This window comes from Aspergillus pseudoviridinutans, assembly GCF_018340605.1.
Source record: "Aspergillus pseudoviridinutans IFM 55266 DNA, scaffold_5, whole genome shotgun sequence".
Taxonomy (NCBI): Eukaryota; Fungi; Ascomycota; class Eurotiomycetes; order Eurotiales; family Aspergillaceae; genus Aspergillus; species Aspergillus pseudoviridinutans.
In genome coordinates, this window is record NW_025091285.1 from 539,400 (window position 1) to 556,070 (window position 16,671).

The 16,671-nt window shown below is 47.4% G+C and overlaps 5 protein-coding genes across 5 annotated transcripts; 1 reads left to right on the top strand and 4 right to left on the bottom strand.

Annotated features, from left to right (window-relative positions):
* Positions 1-75: 75 nt before the first annotated feature.
* Asppvi_007287 (uncharacterized protein) lies at positions 76-2,054 on the top strand (the record flags this gene model as incomplete). Its single annotated transcript, XM_043303178.1, has 7 exons — positions 76-354; positions 409-507; positions 560-633; positions 683-782; positions 833-1,254; positions 1,311-1,434; positions 1,509-2,054. 7 exons carry the CDS (start codon positions 76-78, stop codon positions 2,052-2,054), a joined length of 1,644 nt encoding a protein of 547 aa, XP_043159113.1.
* A 265-nt stretch (positions 2,055-2,319) lies between these two features.
* Positions 2,320-6,112, bottom strand: chsB (chitin synthase class II; the record flags this gene model as incomplete). Its single annotated transcript, XM_043303179.1, has 5 exons — positions 2,320-3,223; positions 3,278-3,444; positions 3,492-3,676; positions 3,734-5,460; positions 5,874-6,112. 5 exons carry the CDS (start codon positions 6,110-6,112, stop codon positions 2,320-2,322), a joined length of 3,222 nt encoding a protein of 1,073 aa, XP_043159114.1.
* Positions 6,113-7,411: 1,299 nt separating this feature from the next.
* Asppvi_007289 (DUF1774 domain-containing protein) lies at positions 7,412-8,483 on the bottom strand (the record flags this gene model as incomplete). Its single annotated transcript, XM_043303180.1, has 4 exons — positions 7,412-7,617; positions 7,671-8,110; positions 8,175-8,388; positions 8,474-8,483. The coding sequence occupies 4 exons, from the start codon at positions 8,481-8,483 to the stop codon at positions 7,412-7,414; spliced, it is 870 nt and encodes a 289-aa protein (XP_043159115.1).
* A 1,101-nt stretch (positions 8,484-9,584) lies between these two features.
* On the bottom strand, positions 9,585-10,658 carry Asppvi_007290 (inositol monophosphatase family protein; the record flags this gene model as incomplete). The annotated part of the gene is made up of 1 exon (XM_043303181.1): positions 9,585-10,658. One exon carries the CDS (start codon positions 10,656-10,658, stop codon positions 9,585-9,587), a length of 1,074 nt encoding a protein of 357 aa, XP_043159116.1.
* A 933-nt stretch (positions 10,659-11,591) lies between these two features.
* On the bottom strand, positions 11,592-12,889 carry lap1 (putative aminopeptidase; the record flags this gene model as incomplete). The annotated part of the gene is made up of 3 exons (XM_043303182.1): positions 11,592-11,825; positions 11,891-12,637; positions 12,704-12,889. 3 exons carry the CDS (start codon positions 12,887-12,889, stop codon positions 11,592-11,594), a joined length of 1,167 nt encoding a protein of 388 aa, XP_043159117.1.
* Positions 12,890-16,671: the final 3,782 nt, after the last annotated feature.

Sequence of the window (16,671 nt, forward strand, 5' to 3'; positions counted from 1 at the left end):
CCTCCATGATCTAACTTTAACTTCTTGCTTGCTCGTCTTTAAAGGGTGTTTTCTGAAGAATCTGCGGACTACAAAATGTCCGCACAGAATTGGGAAATTCGAGCACGCCGAGCTAAAGACGTCCTTCTAAACTCTGTTCCCAAGCAATGGATCCTCCCCACACACAGACTGCCTCCTGCGCACCAGAAAAATGTTGAGGATTTTCCTCGAAAGAGCGGTGTCCTCAGCGACAGAGAAGTCTCCATCACCGAGATGTCTGCTACCGCCCTTCTAGCAGGTATGCGAGCGGGCCTACTGAGTGCCGAGGAAGTAGTTATTGCGTTTCTCAAACGAGCTGTCTTGGGTCACCAGTTGGTGTGCTGCGCAATCTACATTTCAATCTGCTTTTGGATCAGCTAACAGTGATAGCTCAACTTTGCTACAGAGTTTATGGCAGAGAGGGCCATTGCTAGGGCTAAAGAGCTTGACGAACACTTTAAGCGGACCGGAAAGCTTGTTGGGCCCTTGGTAGGTTGGTCTATCCTGCCAAAAAACAGCCCTAACGGCAAGTCAACTGTAGCATGGCGTCCCCATCAGCGTCAAAGAGCACTTCGAAATAAAAGGTCGAACCTGCAACGCAGGCTTTGTGGCATGGTACGATTCTAGCCTGCAACAACCCAAGCCGACAGCTGACAGAGCCCAGGGTCGATGACATTGCAAACGAAGACGCATTGCTCGTCCAGTATCTTGAGAAAGCAGGCGCAGTTTTCCATGTGCGAACAAACCAGCCGCAGTCATTGATGGTAAACAACCTCTGTCTACCCGCAAGGACCACATACTCAACCCATCTTAGCATCTCTGCTGCGACAACAATCTTACCGGTCCCACAACGAACCCCTACAACCGCACCCTCACACCTGGCGGCTCCTCAGGCGGCGAGGGCGCCTCAATGGGCTTCAAGTGCGCTGCTCTCGGTGTCGGCACCGATATTGGCGGGTCCGTCAGAGCCCCTGCCGGCTTCTGCGGTGCATATGGGTTCCGTCCCACGACTCTCCGATTGCCTGGGACAGGAGTCAAAGTTCCCGGTGCAGGACAGGAGTCCATCCGCGGCACCGCTGGACCTCTGGCGAGCCAGAGTGTCGAAGATCTAGATCTCTTCCAACGAGCCATCATCGACCAGGAGCCATGGGAGACAGAAACATCCCTGGTCCCGATACCCTGGAGGCGCGTAAAAGCCACCAAAGACATGACGGTTGGCATCATGTGGGATGATGGGTAAGTCCCTAGGCCCCATCCACTATACTACCCTTAAACAAGTACTGACTGTCCAGATGCGTCCGCCCCCATCCCCCCGTCACCCGAGCCCTGCAACACGCCAAAGAAAAGCTCCTCGCAGCCGGCATAAAAGTCGTAGACTGGGAACCCTACCGCCACGACCACGGCTGGGAGATTGTCGTGGGTCCCTCCTTCCTAACCCTGCACTGCACCCATCCCTTGCCTCTCCCCAACTAACAGCTCACCCCGGAAAGTCAAACCTCTACTTCCCCGATGCCGCCAACAGCCAACGCACTGTCCTCTCCCAAAGCGGCGAGCCCCTCCTCCCCCTAACAGAATGGGCCTTCGCCTACAGCCGCGCCTCCCCGCTCACCATCCCCGAGAACTGGGCGCTGAACTACAAGCGCGACTGCTACCGCGACGAGTATCATGCCCTCATGAAATTCCGCGGCGTAGATTTCATCCTCTGCCCGGTGTACGTCGGCGCCGCGGCGGTGATGGGCGAATCGCAGTACTGGAATTACACCGCTATCTGGAATATCCTCGACTACCCGGGTGTTGTTTTCCCGAGTGGGCTGGTTGTTGACCCGGAGTTGGATCCGGTGGATGGTGGGTATCGTCCTCGGAGCGAGGTTGATGCGCGTGAATGGGCGAAGTATCGTCCTGAGCGGTATGAGGGGGCGCCGATTGGGTTGCAGCTCGTAGGCAAGCATTTCAAGGATGAGGAGACCCTTGCGGCGGCGGGCCTTGTCTCGGATATCGTGCAGGGAAGAGCAGAGGATATCAAATCTAGGCTTTGAGCCTCGCGTCTAGCTAGGCATTGCACTTAGTGAAGGGCTCCCTACGCAAGACAGATTGAAGCGTCCATACATCCTGTCATTATATCCATTCAATCATCCGATACGTACATACATGAAAATCAAGTGATGAGCCGGAAGACATGAATCCGTCAACATATCAACCGGTATCGCGCGAAGCAAACTTCAACATGAAAAGAAAAGCATAGGAAACCATATCTCGTAGAGTACTGCATCAGCTTGCGGAGATGCAGACACCAAAACGTCATTACTTCCTCCAGAACATAGCCTTGCCTGCCATCCTCTTGATGGTCCAACCAGCCTCAGTCACCTTATCCTTGAAGCTAGTCCCACCACCGTACCGCACCGTCGATCTGCTCGTCACATAACTCGAAGTAGCAGAGTTGGAATTCGCAATATTACCCGCATCGAACTTGGTCTTGCCCTCGACGATCTTCTGAACCACCAACAAGATCGCATAAGTCGTGGACCCGACGGCACGGATCAGCGCCAACACAGCCACAGACCACAAAATGATGGCCAGATAGACATTTGTTCCACCCGTGTCGACGCCATAGACCTCGGAGACGGACATGGCGAGGATGACATTCGCAACCATCCAGATGGACACCATGTACGTACGCACGGCTCGGTAATAGTCTTCTTGCTGCTGGTTCTCGGACACTGGGGGCGGAGGGACTTCGAGGCGGTCGCGGAGGTTGCGCAGGGCGGCGTCGTATCCACTGTCGATGTCAAGCTGCTCCGAGGGCATCTCCACCTCGACGGTCGTTCCGTTAATGATACGTGCTGCGCCAAGATCAGTGTTGATGGTGTTGTCTCCCTTGGTACCCCAAGTCACATCGTGCGTGTTACAGAACGCATAGACCTGCAGAGTGCAAATGTAGCTTGGCAGGAGCGCAAAGTATTGCGCTGAAGAGGTGAACATATGCCATGGATCCAAATAAAGGAACGAAGAATAGAAGTAGAGACCAACGGTGGAGAGCAGGGATACCACAATAGTGATGAAGAGCGAATCACTGACACCAAGGTCTTTCTTGCCGACCCCGGCCTTCGCCATCAACTCTATAACGACTAGGTAAAGAGTGCAGAATGCAGTGTAGACCATGATTATACTATAGACAATGATGCCCGACAAGTAAAGCTTCTTTGCTCTTCGGGGATGTTAGTAACGCGCTTTTTCGTTACTGGATAATCAGGACACTTACCCCTGTGGTCGATTACCCATCGAAATGATGAATTGCAAGCACATGACCAGGATACAGGCGTACCGCAGGACAATGAAGATGTATTTCCCCATGTTGTGTCCGAATGGATCAATCTTCTCGTCTGATAGGGATCCTGCAATGAAAAAGAAAGCCAGGTAGAAGTTCGCCTGCAGATGGTCAGTACCTTTTCGGTAAGCAGAACTATATCACCTACCAATCCGAAGTAAGTAAACAGAAGGTTCAAAAATTGATAGAACGCCTCGATCTGAAGAAGAATCTTCCGTGGAACAGAGTGGTCGGTCTTCCAAAGTTGTCTACCGTTGACGAGGGAATACACGGCCGCAAAGAAAGCACCGTTCAGCCAACGTCTTCGCTGTGAAATAAATTCGGGTATGGAGTCTGATGAGGCTATGGGTTAGCTTCAGTTTGACCTTGCAATCCAAACGCAGCACTCACCTGGAACGTCAGTTTCACCGACAGCGCTTTTGACAAATTTCAGAACCCATCTCTCTTCCCTCTTGGCTACCAATTCCCAGCACAGGATACGATCTTCTGCCAGGTACATATTCGCCGTGAAGACGTCGGCATCCTTGCCATGCAGCGTTTCACCCTTGAAATACTGATTAAGCGGCCCGTTGCCATCGGCGTCGTTTTGCAGAGCGAAGAAACGATACGCACTGAGAGCACCGGGAAGCACAGTGATGTATCCAAAGACCGATTCCAAGGGTTTGTCCAAAATGTTGGACATTTTATACTCGAAGTTCTGACTTGCGACAAGCGGATTCAACAAGCCCATCATGTTCTTGCCCTTGCCGGCCTTGATCTCACCAGCTGCTCCGGCAACATTCGAGTCTTGGTCAAACGCCTTCCACAGATGGTATAACGCAGTGGGCTCGGGTTTGGTGCCAACGTCTAGAAGGATGCAAATGTTCGGTTGCAGAGCGCGCCCAAAGGCATTGAAGAACCAACGGTGTGAGTTCAACTTTTTCTGGTTGTGTTCTTTGAGGCAGAAGATCACTTGACAGGGCATGATGCCCTTCTCAGCTCCCTTGAACTTCAGATCCGAGTCGAGAGACACCTGAGTCGTGTATTCGTACACATGGGCCGTGACCTGCTTCTGGTTGACAATATTCTTGGCGATACCTTCTTGGTAGACTCCCAATGCTGCCAGTGCGTTGAGCGTCCTAGGATGAACCTTCTTGCGACCGTCTGCAATGATACAAACCACAATCTTCTTCCATCCGTCTTTACCCCATGTTCGCGATTTGGATCTTGAGCAGAAGTGGCTGATGTTTCGCATAATACCATGCATGGTACGGGTGAAATGAGTTTCATCCTCATTGTACATGGTCACACAGATGAATAATTCGGTTTCGCGCATGGTACTTCCAATCTGTTGGCGTAGTTTATAGCCCCTCTGAGTGAAGTCATCCGGATCGCATGTAACGGCTGTATAGCGCATGTGCGTGAACTCGCGGTCATCCCGACGAGGTAAGAAACTGTGCAAAATCGTGGGAATTTTACATTCCAAGATCAGTTCACCGTTGATCAACTGGACTTCCTTCTTGGACATCTGGGCCTCTCGAACTCCTCGACGACTTTGCTTTTCTGGAGCCGGACCATAGTGCATGTTGGGATCGACGTCGGCGGCATCGTCTTCATCGAGGTTGATCTTCGCCATTTCGTCCTTTTCATCTGTGATCATGGTCGATTCGCTCATAAACGATCGGATGCTTCCACGGTGCTCATGTCGGTTGATCGTCCTTCCCCCTCCTCCAAATGGATCGTCAGGATCATTGCCATCTCCGATATCAATGCTTGTATCTTGCCCAGTTGCTGCTCCAGGACCAGCAAACAATGGAGCTGGTGGCAAGGGGCGTCTAGGGCTCCCGCCGTATCTGGAACTGGGTGTACCTGGCCTTGGACTGCCGTTAAGATCTGCGCGTTCGTATTGCGAGCCGGCGATAGAGGGTGGAGCGGGTGGCCTTGTCCAGTCCGCCGCGCGCGCTGGAGACCAGGGTCTGAGGGGAGAAGCAGGACGCGATGAATACTGCGGCACATCGACCGTGGAAGCTGCGGGTGGAGGGATCGATGGCACATTTCCTAGACTCGAAGCAGGCCGTGACGGAGATTCCTCAGCACCATAGCTGTAGAATCTATTGTATCCTCCGGTGGCATTTCCGCTATATGGCACATGTTGCGCGTTAGCTCTAGGCCTTTTCGGTGAAATTATTTTAGGGAGGTTTGGATCAATCATAACGATGGCGCTCAAGTCCGAGCCGCTCGAGGTAGACTGCTTGTATCAAACATGTGCAGTCATTGAGCGTACACGACTCGTAGCACGTAAGGGTAGCAAATGAGGAAAAGAAAAGCAGAGGCAATAGAACATGTAGTCTGTTCCTCAAAAGACAGAAGACAAAATCCCAGTTCCAGTCAAACAAAAGCGCTTCGCACTCTAGTCCAAACAAGGGATGCGAAGCAGGTATGACATATGGCAACAGACAGATACCGGTTAAGTGTCTTTGGCATGCGGGGGGGCCATGACATTCCGGGGAGACAAGGTTTGTAGCAGAAGGAAACCCTGGATATTACTTACGAGCCATTATCAGAGTATTCAATCCCATATTGATGACTTGCACCACTTCCCACATCGACACTTAGATCGTCATCCACGTCGGTGCTATTGGGTAGCAAGCGCATAGTAGCCCCCTGATGACGGGGTGACGAATCGTGATCTGCGAGGAAGGATGCTGTCTCTCCATAATTGCCGTATGCCGGTGGTTCTTCCTCATAGTTTGGTGCGGGTGGATACATTCGCGATGAGTTGGAGCTCATGGTGGATGGGATGACTGCTGGTTTACGCCTTCATGGCACTTTGCGATGAGACCGACACTTGTAGCTTTCTTTGCTATGGGTAAGCGAGAAACCGAGACAATCTCAGTTTCAGAGCGGGAATACAGGCACACAGCCCAAGTTCGTCAATGGGATCGACACTTCGTGTCCTGGTCAGAGAGTGAAAGAAATCGTCAGTTTACTTGATCGACGGGATGGATGATGGGATTCATGCACTGGAATGTAACTCACTACAAAAAGAGGTAATAAGGCCGGCTATACCCCGTCGTAAACAATGCGCTTTCGGTAGCTATAGAATGTAATCAAGTTGAAAAGCTCGTAGCAAGACCAATTGTCCGAGGGATTGACTGGTATGCTTGAGAAACTGATATTTAACAATACCGTAGACAAATGTCACTTAGAGGCAAGAACAAAATATGGATTGCGAACCAGAGCACAGGTGCATTGATTCTTTTTCTTTCAGACCTAAGCGCTAAGCATGGGTCACATTGACTCTACCAAGGGAATGTGAGAGCTTAGAGTGCATCTCTGTTGCGTATGGATTGTCTCCAGGGCAACCGGGACGGGCTGGAGCTGACAACCGGCGGGGCAACGCAAATCCCGTCCCTTGTGCCTTGCATGTTCCGAGACATTGACTGGGAGTGAGACGATGATTAAAATCATCTATTTACTTGAGTACATCAAGGAAAGGCTGCCTGATTCTCATAGCCTATTTCTAAAGGCCATATCCTTCGAAAAGGTGGGATGATGCACGAGGTACGGACCTGATGTTTATAGTTCGTAGCTACATGGAGACTTACCCGTAACCATTATTTATATCGCACTTTGGCGGGGCCAAGAGATCGGTCAACTCAGCAAAAATTGAAGCTAGACTAGGTGAACCGAAAGATCGAGAGACAGACTAGATAGACTAGATAGACATAAAACATCAAGATCTGTGGGCCTTTTTGTCAAAGTGCCCCACCAGTACTAAGGTATGCAAACTCGTAAGACAACGCAGCAAACGGATAATTCAAGCAGACGTTCGATGAGCATTAGGCAATCAGCTGGGTTATTGTCGGACTTTTGATCAAGGGTTAATAGACAGGAAGGGTAGGGGAACAAATGGAGAGGGGAGAGGACATGAAACACTCGTGGGACATCGTGCAGATAAATAATTAGCACGTAAGGCTGACGCGACCTGCGAAATAACAATCCAATTTGTCAAATCCGATAACTCACAGTTCAACTCAAATGGGCAAACGGAGTTCTGTAGAGGCTAGCAGCGACAGCCCTCCTCCTTTAAGGATTGGCCGCACTGTTGAGCAGAGGCTCTCTCTCGCGGTCAGTAGGCTCAGGCTCCGTGATTCTACGGAATAGCGAGTCGCGACCGGAGTACTTGGTGCCAGAGAGGTAAATCGACTCGACGAGAAAGACAGAGAAGATGACAAAGGCAAAGATCCATTGGAGCGCAATGACCTTGATTGCCAATTGCTTGACGGCCAAAGCTGCAAGGAGTCAGCTTTCTATATATCTCCCCTACAAGGTGGGCCAGACTTACCAAGAGTCAAGAAAGTCAGGCAGTAGCCCAAGAGGTCATCCTGGGTTGCCATGATGTGGGTCGAGCCGAAGGCGAAGATCAACCAGATGAAGACATTGGCGGCAATACGCGCGGGCAAACTATTGCTGCCGACTGCGACGGCTCCATTCCAGAAAAGTGCCATCAGAGTCCAGGCGTAGGGGCCTGCGATTGCCGATAGATGTACGAACGTCGGCAGGGCACGGTGACGCCAGTAGGCAGCATGCTGGTTGAGGTAGTTTGCGGCCAGCATGATTTCTGAGGCCCAGAAGTGGTTGCGAGTCCACAAAAGGATCCAGGCGAGGGTAAACAGGTTGTTCAGGATGAAATGAGATCCGACGTTGGCAGCTGCGTTGGCGATGGCGCCATCATTTGAGAACAGATGGTAGACGTAGCTGAGCTGGGTGAGGAGCAGAAGAACCCTTGACAATGGAGTGTAGTTAGTATGTAGAGTATGAGACAGTCACCCGCTCGAGGTAAGCATACCAGTAAATCTCAGTAATCGTGGTGTTCAAACTGAAGGGAGTGATATGCTTGTTTCCCTGCTTGAAGATTTTATGACCATGCTTGACATCATCTGGAGAATGCAAAGTGTAGTAGATGCCAACTACGACAACGAGCAGCCATGTTAGAGGAACAAGGACGCGGTACGTCGACAGCGCATAACGGCCGTGGGATTCGCGCCTGGCGAACGGATTGTCTATACCATTAGTATATGAACGAGATGACGATATTGACCATATGACGATATGAGCGATGACGACGACGACGAGGGTGACACTTACAGATAGCCATAGTGCCTGCTTCAGGTGAAAGAGGACAGACTACACGCACACACAATATACTCTTATTCAAAGTTGAATTCAGGAGAGAAGTGCAAGAGGGAGAAAAGATACTTATAAGATTCAGCCTACAAGAGAGAAGCGCATGGAGACGAGTACCCCCGCATCATGAGGTCTCCTGACAATCTTGAGTGGCCAACGAGATGCTTCCGGGACAGCCAACAAGGTTGATCCTCCCTCGCCATGAACTTTCTTGATTCTTATGATGACGACTCAGATGTGCCAGAACAACCCAGGTTTCATTTACTAGAGTTACCAGAGAGACATGTTTAACGATACTGAATTTCTTCTTTTCAAATTTCGAGTTCCTTTACTGTCGATTTTCCGACAAGACAATATCGATGAAAAAATGGTGATGAGTGACGGAAGCTGAAACTGATGACATCACTCATACTCCACGGCGCAGGGCGACTTTTTCTTGCAGTTACTACCTTACTAGAGAGGTAGGTAGTTACTGCCCGGTTATTGACTAATACCCAGACGTCCGTTTTCAGTCTATAAATGTTATATGCTAAGGTAGTAATAACCCTTACTTATTCCAAGTTCTCTACCTCTCTGGGAAAGTCATAAAGTTTTCCACTTGTAGCGATCTAATCCCTGGTAGGCCTTCTGTCACTTCTGTTAATCAGGCCCCACAGACCGTCGATCAAAGCACGGGCGCTGTATGGGGCCTGTCATACGATGCCTATCTACATAGTGTAGCCAGAGCGTAGGTACTTTACAATTCGCTTACCCTTGAACAGTAGTAATTAAGTCGCTACGAACTGCCGCAAAGCCATCTGAATATAATTCAGTACACCACGAGCAACGCTGTCTCAGAGGATAGCTCAGCCTGGCCTGAAGAATGATGTTACATTGGACAAATCTTAAACAGTGCGTCGCCATGTCTATCTGATGCAGTCCTTTGGTCGCAATGACCCTCTAGAGCCGAATAATGGTAATATTGATAATCGCTGTGAGCCTGCACAGCGCGAGCAGAATCTCGTTATGACAATAACCCAACCCAAAACGTAGTCTAATAAAATGCAAAAACATTTTGTCCCGAATGACTCGATCACTTTGTCTGTTCCTGCATGACCTCCTTTACAGCTTCAACGATCCGCCTATGAATGGAAGGAGGAGCCACGATCATCCCGTAGCATCCAGCTAGGGTTCGGCCCAAGCTGCAGTCGACGGGATTTCCTGCAAGGTCAGTGACCTTAACGCCGACTTCCTCGGCAATCAACATGCCGCCTGCATGATCCCAGATCTTAGACCGATAAGATGCCTTACGGGGGATCTTGATCAGAGCGTTGCAGCCTCCTACCGCGATGGCTATGTAGCGCAGTTGTGCAGCCCAGAGATCAGTGCTGTACGGCCACGGAGCACCCAGTTTTGCTGCCACTCGAGCATGCAGGGAAGTATTAGATGATGTGGCGGACCCACAGTCCACAAAATCGAGGTCCTTCGGGTCTGTAATCTGTGGTCTCTGACCGATACTCTCAGCAGCGAGCAGAGCTCCGCGTCCCATCTTCCGTATCCAGGCACCTTGGCCAGCAACTGCGAAGACTTGAGACCCATAGCCATCTCGATCCACAACATCCTCTCGAAGACGGCCCGTAGCAAGATTGAGATTCGGGCAACCCAACACGCCGACCTTCTGGCATCCATTCTCCACCAGTGCCAGGCAGACCGCATACTGCTGGCCCTGCATGAAGGTCGCAGTACCGTCTACAGGATCCAAAACCCAGGCACGACTCTCCAGGCTACATTTGCCACGCGCTCCAAGATCAATCAAGTCAAGCATTTCCTCCTTGGATTTGGGGGTGTAGAGAAGGGCTTCACTGTCCTTGTCATCGAGATGAGTGGTAGAGGCGAGCTCCCACGTGCGCTCAAGAAGTTCTGGATCCGCACGGAGAGCCTTTGAATCCTCCTCACCCACAAATTCGTCTTGGGGAAAGGCTTTGTGGATAGCGCCAATGATAAGTGCCTGAGCAGCAAAGTCGGCGATGGTCACAGGCGTGGAATCACTCTTGTCGAGTGATCCTTTGTCGACAGCCTCGAGCAACCTCTTCGTTAACAGTGCGGCCCGTTGCACTGTGAGGCATGCAAGTTGTAGTTCCTTGGAATAAGGACTACTGGGATCCATTATGCAGAATTCAGACAAGCCGAGCTTGTCGTTCGGTTCGAAATTATACCTGAAGCAACTATGCAAGTCGACGATGGTGATGACAGAAATGATATCAATGGAAAGATTGGAAACGAAGATAAATATGGTCCTCTTGCAGAACTGAGCTTCCAGGGGAGAAACAATGGAGTCTCAAAAGTGAAACTTGTCTGTGTTCCTTCTCGTCTGATTCGACTTTGCTCTAAATCAGGAAGGTGATCAATGATGAGAACACATAAACCACAGTGGAAAGAGCGAAGCCGGACAGTCAACTGAGGTTTCAAGAGCTTCACCTGTCTCTGGAAATCGAGACCTGGGGCAGAATCACACCAGAGATTTCTCAGAAAGCAGCACTAGGAGCTGTAGACAATTGCTTGGCAATTGCAGTGGATGTGATCTTGATACTAAGTGGGTGGCTCGATGACCTCATAAATGAAATTAAATATTCATTCAATGCTCAGTGTCGATCGGACTGTTTTATAGCAGTGTGACGGACAGTCAATCGAAAATGACGTCTATCCTGAAAATTCACGGCAAGAGAAAACTACAGAAACTTGTGACTGACCTTTTTGACTCACCGCTGTCTTCTAAGTCAATCATAGTTGGCGATCAAGGTCCCATCGATGATATCCGCAATCGTCACGTGATAATCACTCGACAGTTTTATTTGGTTTCCCACAGTAAGTCGTGAAAGACAGGAAGATAAGTTAACGCATTGTCAACACGTGTACAGATATGCCATGAGACTCGTATAATGGTATAATCAGTTTGTGAGCGAGCAGCCTACAGGAAGTACCTCATGAATGGCAAGTTCTCCCAATCAAACCATGACCCAAACCCTCGAACGCCTTGTGATACAAGTAAAACAAGCATTTTCCAATCAATCCTTCCACCTGGAATGAAGCATGGGAGGAGTTAGAACGGCGCAAATGCCAATTCGAAAGCAAAGCCGAGAGTCAACTTCGCATGCTCCAACATATGATCGAAGCTCAGATACTTGATCTGGTCGTCGGTAGTATGTATCTTCTTATTGGTATTTTCCATCTCCGCTTCAGTCGCCATAGCCGCGGGATAACCGTACTTACTGGCCGATGTATGATCGGAGCAGGCGTACCCGCACTTGGTCTCCAGGTAACCCACAGAACAGTACTAATGCAGCTCGTCAGTTCATTCGTCCACGAAACAGCTTTCCGTGCAGGGCAACTGAGGCTTACCGCCGTAACAACGTCCTTGAGAAACTGTGTGAGGCCCTGGTCCACATAATCGACCATGATTCCTACGGCTTCCTCGACACCCGCGTTCAGAGCTCCCTGGATGTAGCCAGTCAAGTCTTGCTGGAGCATGGCCTTGACCTCCCGCCTATCCCTCTTGTAACTGGAGAAGATTGCCTGGGAGCCCAGCATTCCGCCTTCTTCTGCAGAGTACCAGTGGAATTCGACAGTGTTGGATGCATTGCCCTTGGCGATGGCGTCTGACTGCAGCAGACCGCGCAACGCTTCGAGAATGGTGACAGTTCCACTTCCATCGTCATCAGCACCGGGAGCAGCCAGGATTGACGGGAGAAATAAATTGATGCTGTCCTGATGGGCGCCCAGCACCACAGTTTTGTTCGTTCGACCGGGGATTCGGGCAATAATGCTGAATTGACCCCATGGATGGGAGAATCGCTCAACAGTTGCACCATGCTCAGCGGCTCCCGACTCGGAGACGACTCTCTGGACTTGGTCGTACAGCCAGGTTGCTGATTGAATTCCCGTCTGAGATTTGTAATAGCGAGTATGAAATGATGTGAATTGTTCCAGATTGGCCTTCATGTTTTCTTTCGATAGATCCTTATTAAGCGCAACCACTTGTTCTGCATACTGCATCTTCGGCGGATATTTGACATAGCTGGCGCTGTGGAGAGTCGGGTAGAATCCGGTATTGTGCTCTTCTGTGATATCGATAAAATTCACGCCGTCCTTGATGCAATAGTGCAGTTAGTCACTTGTGGGGTTGGAGATCCAAGGTTTGGGGAAGTATGGTACCAATTTCAATGCCCATTTCTCCTCTTCGGTCACCCATCGTGTTCGGTAAGGCGCCAATTCGATCAAGTACTTGTCCTGGTCATGATGGATGCGGGGGTTGTTTAAGAATGCTTCTTGAGTAATCACTGCAGCTAGAGCCCCTGTGAAAACTGTTGCGCTCAGCGCAATAGCTGCGAGGACTTTCATAGTAAATCAACGGAGTTTATCCCCTGCAGTTCATAAAACAAGGCAAATAACAATGTAGAAAATATAACTGATGTTTGGTGAGCCTCGAAGTCAAACGGCGTAAGCACAGCTTTTGGTGAGGCAGGAGAAATTGAAGGATGTTGAAATGTGTGCTGAGGACCCTTCCAAGTCAAAAGGGACTGCAGTGCAAGGTACAGCTCGTTTGTCTCAGAATAGATGGAGAATACGGTGATGATTGGGTGGATAACAATGGACTTGTTATCACGAGCAACTGGCCAAGTCCAGACACAGACTCCGTTGCGTCAGAGGAGAGCGCTGGCGGCTGGCTTAAATAATAATTGATAGAGCAGTTCAGGACCGAGGTTGGTAGCTTAGCGCTCGTGGACTAAATTGGATTTAATATTTGCTGAACTATGGTTAGGTTGACCTGAGGTAGGTGATTAGTTACTTTATTATTGTAAGATTAATTTAACCTAAATCATCAACTCCTCAGGTCCTGAAGAGGTAGCAACTACCTTAGTAAGGTGACAGAAAGCAACGAGCAAATCCAGTTCTGTGAGGGGATGGCCTGATCTATCCCGTCAGTCCTGTGGCTTGTGTTACATCTGTCCCTTGATCCAGGGCTCTTTTGCCCTCTGTCTATTTGTGGGTCTTGACCGATATGGACATTGTGCTCGTGTCAAATCTTTATAAAATCATCTACTCATTCCTTCAAGTCTTTGATCATGATGCCTTAATGACTCATTGGAGAATGCGACCGTGTCAGGCATGATCTCCACTCTGTTCGCAGATCAATATGCCTCAGGCGACAAGGTTGACAATTTCCCCGCACGGATATGAGGCGTGGGCGCCTGGCCCGCCTTGACAAGGGGATCAGGGTTGATTTTGGGACGTGTTACTCATAACACAACCAGGTTACAGGTCAGCCGACCCTTCGGAAAAGTTCGGATAAACTAAAAGTAGGTCGGAAAAACTAATAGTAGGTCAGCCGACCTACACTAAATAAATAGATAAATATCCCACATCTTAATAATAATTTCATGTTCTGTAATAGTTTTTGAACTTTTACATACCTTATTATCTTAACTAGTTACCAACTAGTTCAGGATGTCTTCATCAAATAACTTCTATAATCTTGAGAATGATCCAACATTAATTAATTCTCTTCTTGATTTATCTTTACTTACACCTGAATCAGAGTTTAATGAATTATCTAATGAGGTAGATGAAGATATTTTACATAATCGCAATACTGCAACTGGTGTTGTGGAAGAAGCGGTAAGAATAAATATATATATCTACCTAAGTATAACTAGTTACTAACTAGTTAATAGCCAATACCTATTATCCCTATTACACATGGAGGGAAAAAGCCTGGAATTACTGCTCGATCTATTGAGTATAGTGATCATTTACCAGAATATCCAAAGTCTGATGAAAATGGCTATGCTTATATTATTAAAAGTTATGGCCGCAACCGGGAAACCTTCGAGAAAGCATTACATGATGTAAGTGCTAGTTACTAACTAGTTGCTGACTAGTTACTAACTAGTTTAGATACAATATGCTTATCAGAGGGTTGGCACTCCTCGAATGACCTTCTCACCACTCCTAGCATGCAATGTTAAAAAATATGTTTATCATTGTACTGGGGTTAAAGCATGTGAATATTTATCACCAGAACTAAATATTCATCATACTTCTGTTTCACMATCACTTCTAGAGAGAATATCAGAGATACGCTCTAGAATTAGGGATTCTGAATTATCATTAGGGGAGCAAGCTGCACAAGGGTAAGGATTAGTTACTAACTAGTTCAGGACTAGTTGCTAACTAGTTAATAGGATATTCTATAGCATCAAACGGCGTTTTGATGCTAATACAGCCTGCTCTCAGCAAATATCAACATGTAGGCCAGTCTTACAACTCAGTGATACCCAGGTAAGTTTATAGTATTAATTTAACTAGTTATTAACTAGTTACTAACTAGTATAGTCGATTACCCAAACCCAAATGCCTTATCTCATCTGTTCAAATGCAAATAGAAATAACCATCAAGGTTATTTCTATATGAACCTCACAAATAGGGCACAGAATATTGATATTAATTGCCTTAAAGAACTCCTTGAATCTGATGGCTTTAGACAGGAGCCTAGATTATGTGGAGTTATTGAACAAAACTCAAGCCGTCGACCACATTGCGGTAAGTTAATATCTAGTTAATATCTAGTTAATAACTAGTTCTTAACTAGTTATCCTTAACTAATATTATCTTTAGGGATTACACATCCCCAGGGAGCTGGAAAGCTACAGAAAATAGCCTGTAAGGCTAGCTTTAAGATCTTTATTCCAGAAGATCTTCAGATATGCCCTTATGCTATTTTCCTATCAACTGGTGATCATACTCATCCACCACCACCACCAAATAAGCCACCACAGCTTATTATGGATGAGATTTTAGATCTTATTAAGCGAATGCAGGATCCAGATCTAACTCTGAGTAAGTTAACTAGCTCTAAACTAGTTGTAAACTAGTTGATTAAGAGGTAGTTATAATAAGGGATGACTAGTTACTAACTAGTTATAGGTACCTTTTTACGGAGTCCTTCTCTTCGGCAGTTCTGTCAGCAGTATAATGGTCAGACCCTTTCTCAGATTCATAATAGCTTTGTAAATCAAGATCGATTTGCAGCTATTATTACTAAAGAAAAAGCACTTCTTTATCCTTGTGGTCGGAATATCAATGGCATCTTATATRAAATAGATCGCCATCCAGAGGTAAAGGTAAGTAACTAATTCCTATCTAGTTGGGAACTAGTTCTAAACTAGTATATAGCAATACATTCGGAAGGTCTATACCCATAATGACTGTACAATGGTTATCTGTGGATTTGATGAGCAGATTCAGATTCTAAGCTCTCTTGAGAGCTTTGAAATTGATATGTCCTATAAAAGGATTAAGGGAGAGTTTAATGAGGTGATCTTTGCAACATTTCTTCCTGAACATGGCAAGAGTAAGTAAACTAGTTCCTAACTAGTAGGTAACTGGTTACTAACTAGTTAAGTTCTTACACTCCTCCGAGTGTTTATTAATCAGGAAACAGCCCAAAGCTATAGACTTCTATTTGAACAAGTCTTTAGCTTAATAGCTGATATAACCCAGAAGCCAGTGAACTTTCACTATCTTCATAATACTGGGTTTAAGGCTATTATCGTTGATATGTGCGGTAAACAGATGTCAGGTATGTATAACTAGTTTATAACTAGTTCGGAACTAGTTACTAACTATTATAGGTCTTGGTCATTACCTCTCTGCTCTTGACCCTACTCACCGGCCATGGACATGGCAGTTAAGAAATATTATGATTCTCTGTCGTGTTCACTTTCTACGAACTATTTCAAAACTACTTGGAATAGCAGCAGATAGTAATGACCTTGAGCATTCTTCTTATTCTACCTTAGTAAGAATGAGAAGCCTTCTTGATTGTGAAACAGAAGATGAATATTATCAACTTATTCAACTTCTTCAAGGTAAGAACTAGTTATTAACTAGTTATATTCCAGTTCTTACTTATAATAATTAACTAGTTATGGACTAGTTACTAACTAGTTATAGATCATGAATCACCACAGATTTCTGCTTGGGCTGAGCATAAGCGCCATCCAGTTATTGCAGCAGGCTTAAATAAAGCCTGCTCATTAATGCCTCCTGACTTCTTTGAACAGGTTAGGAATATTACTAATGCTGTTGAGCAAAGCCACTATAAATCTTATTTTATGGG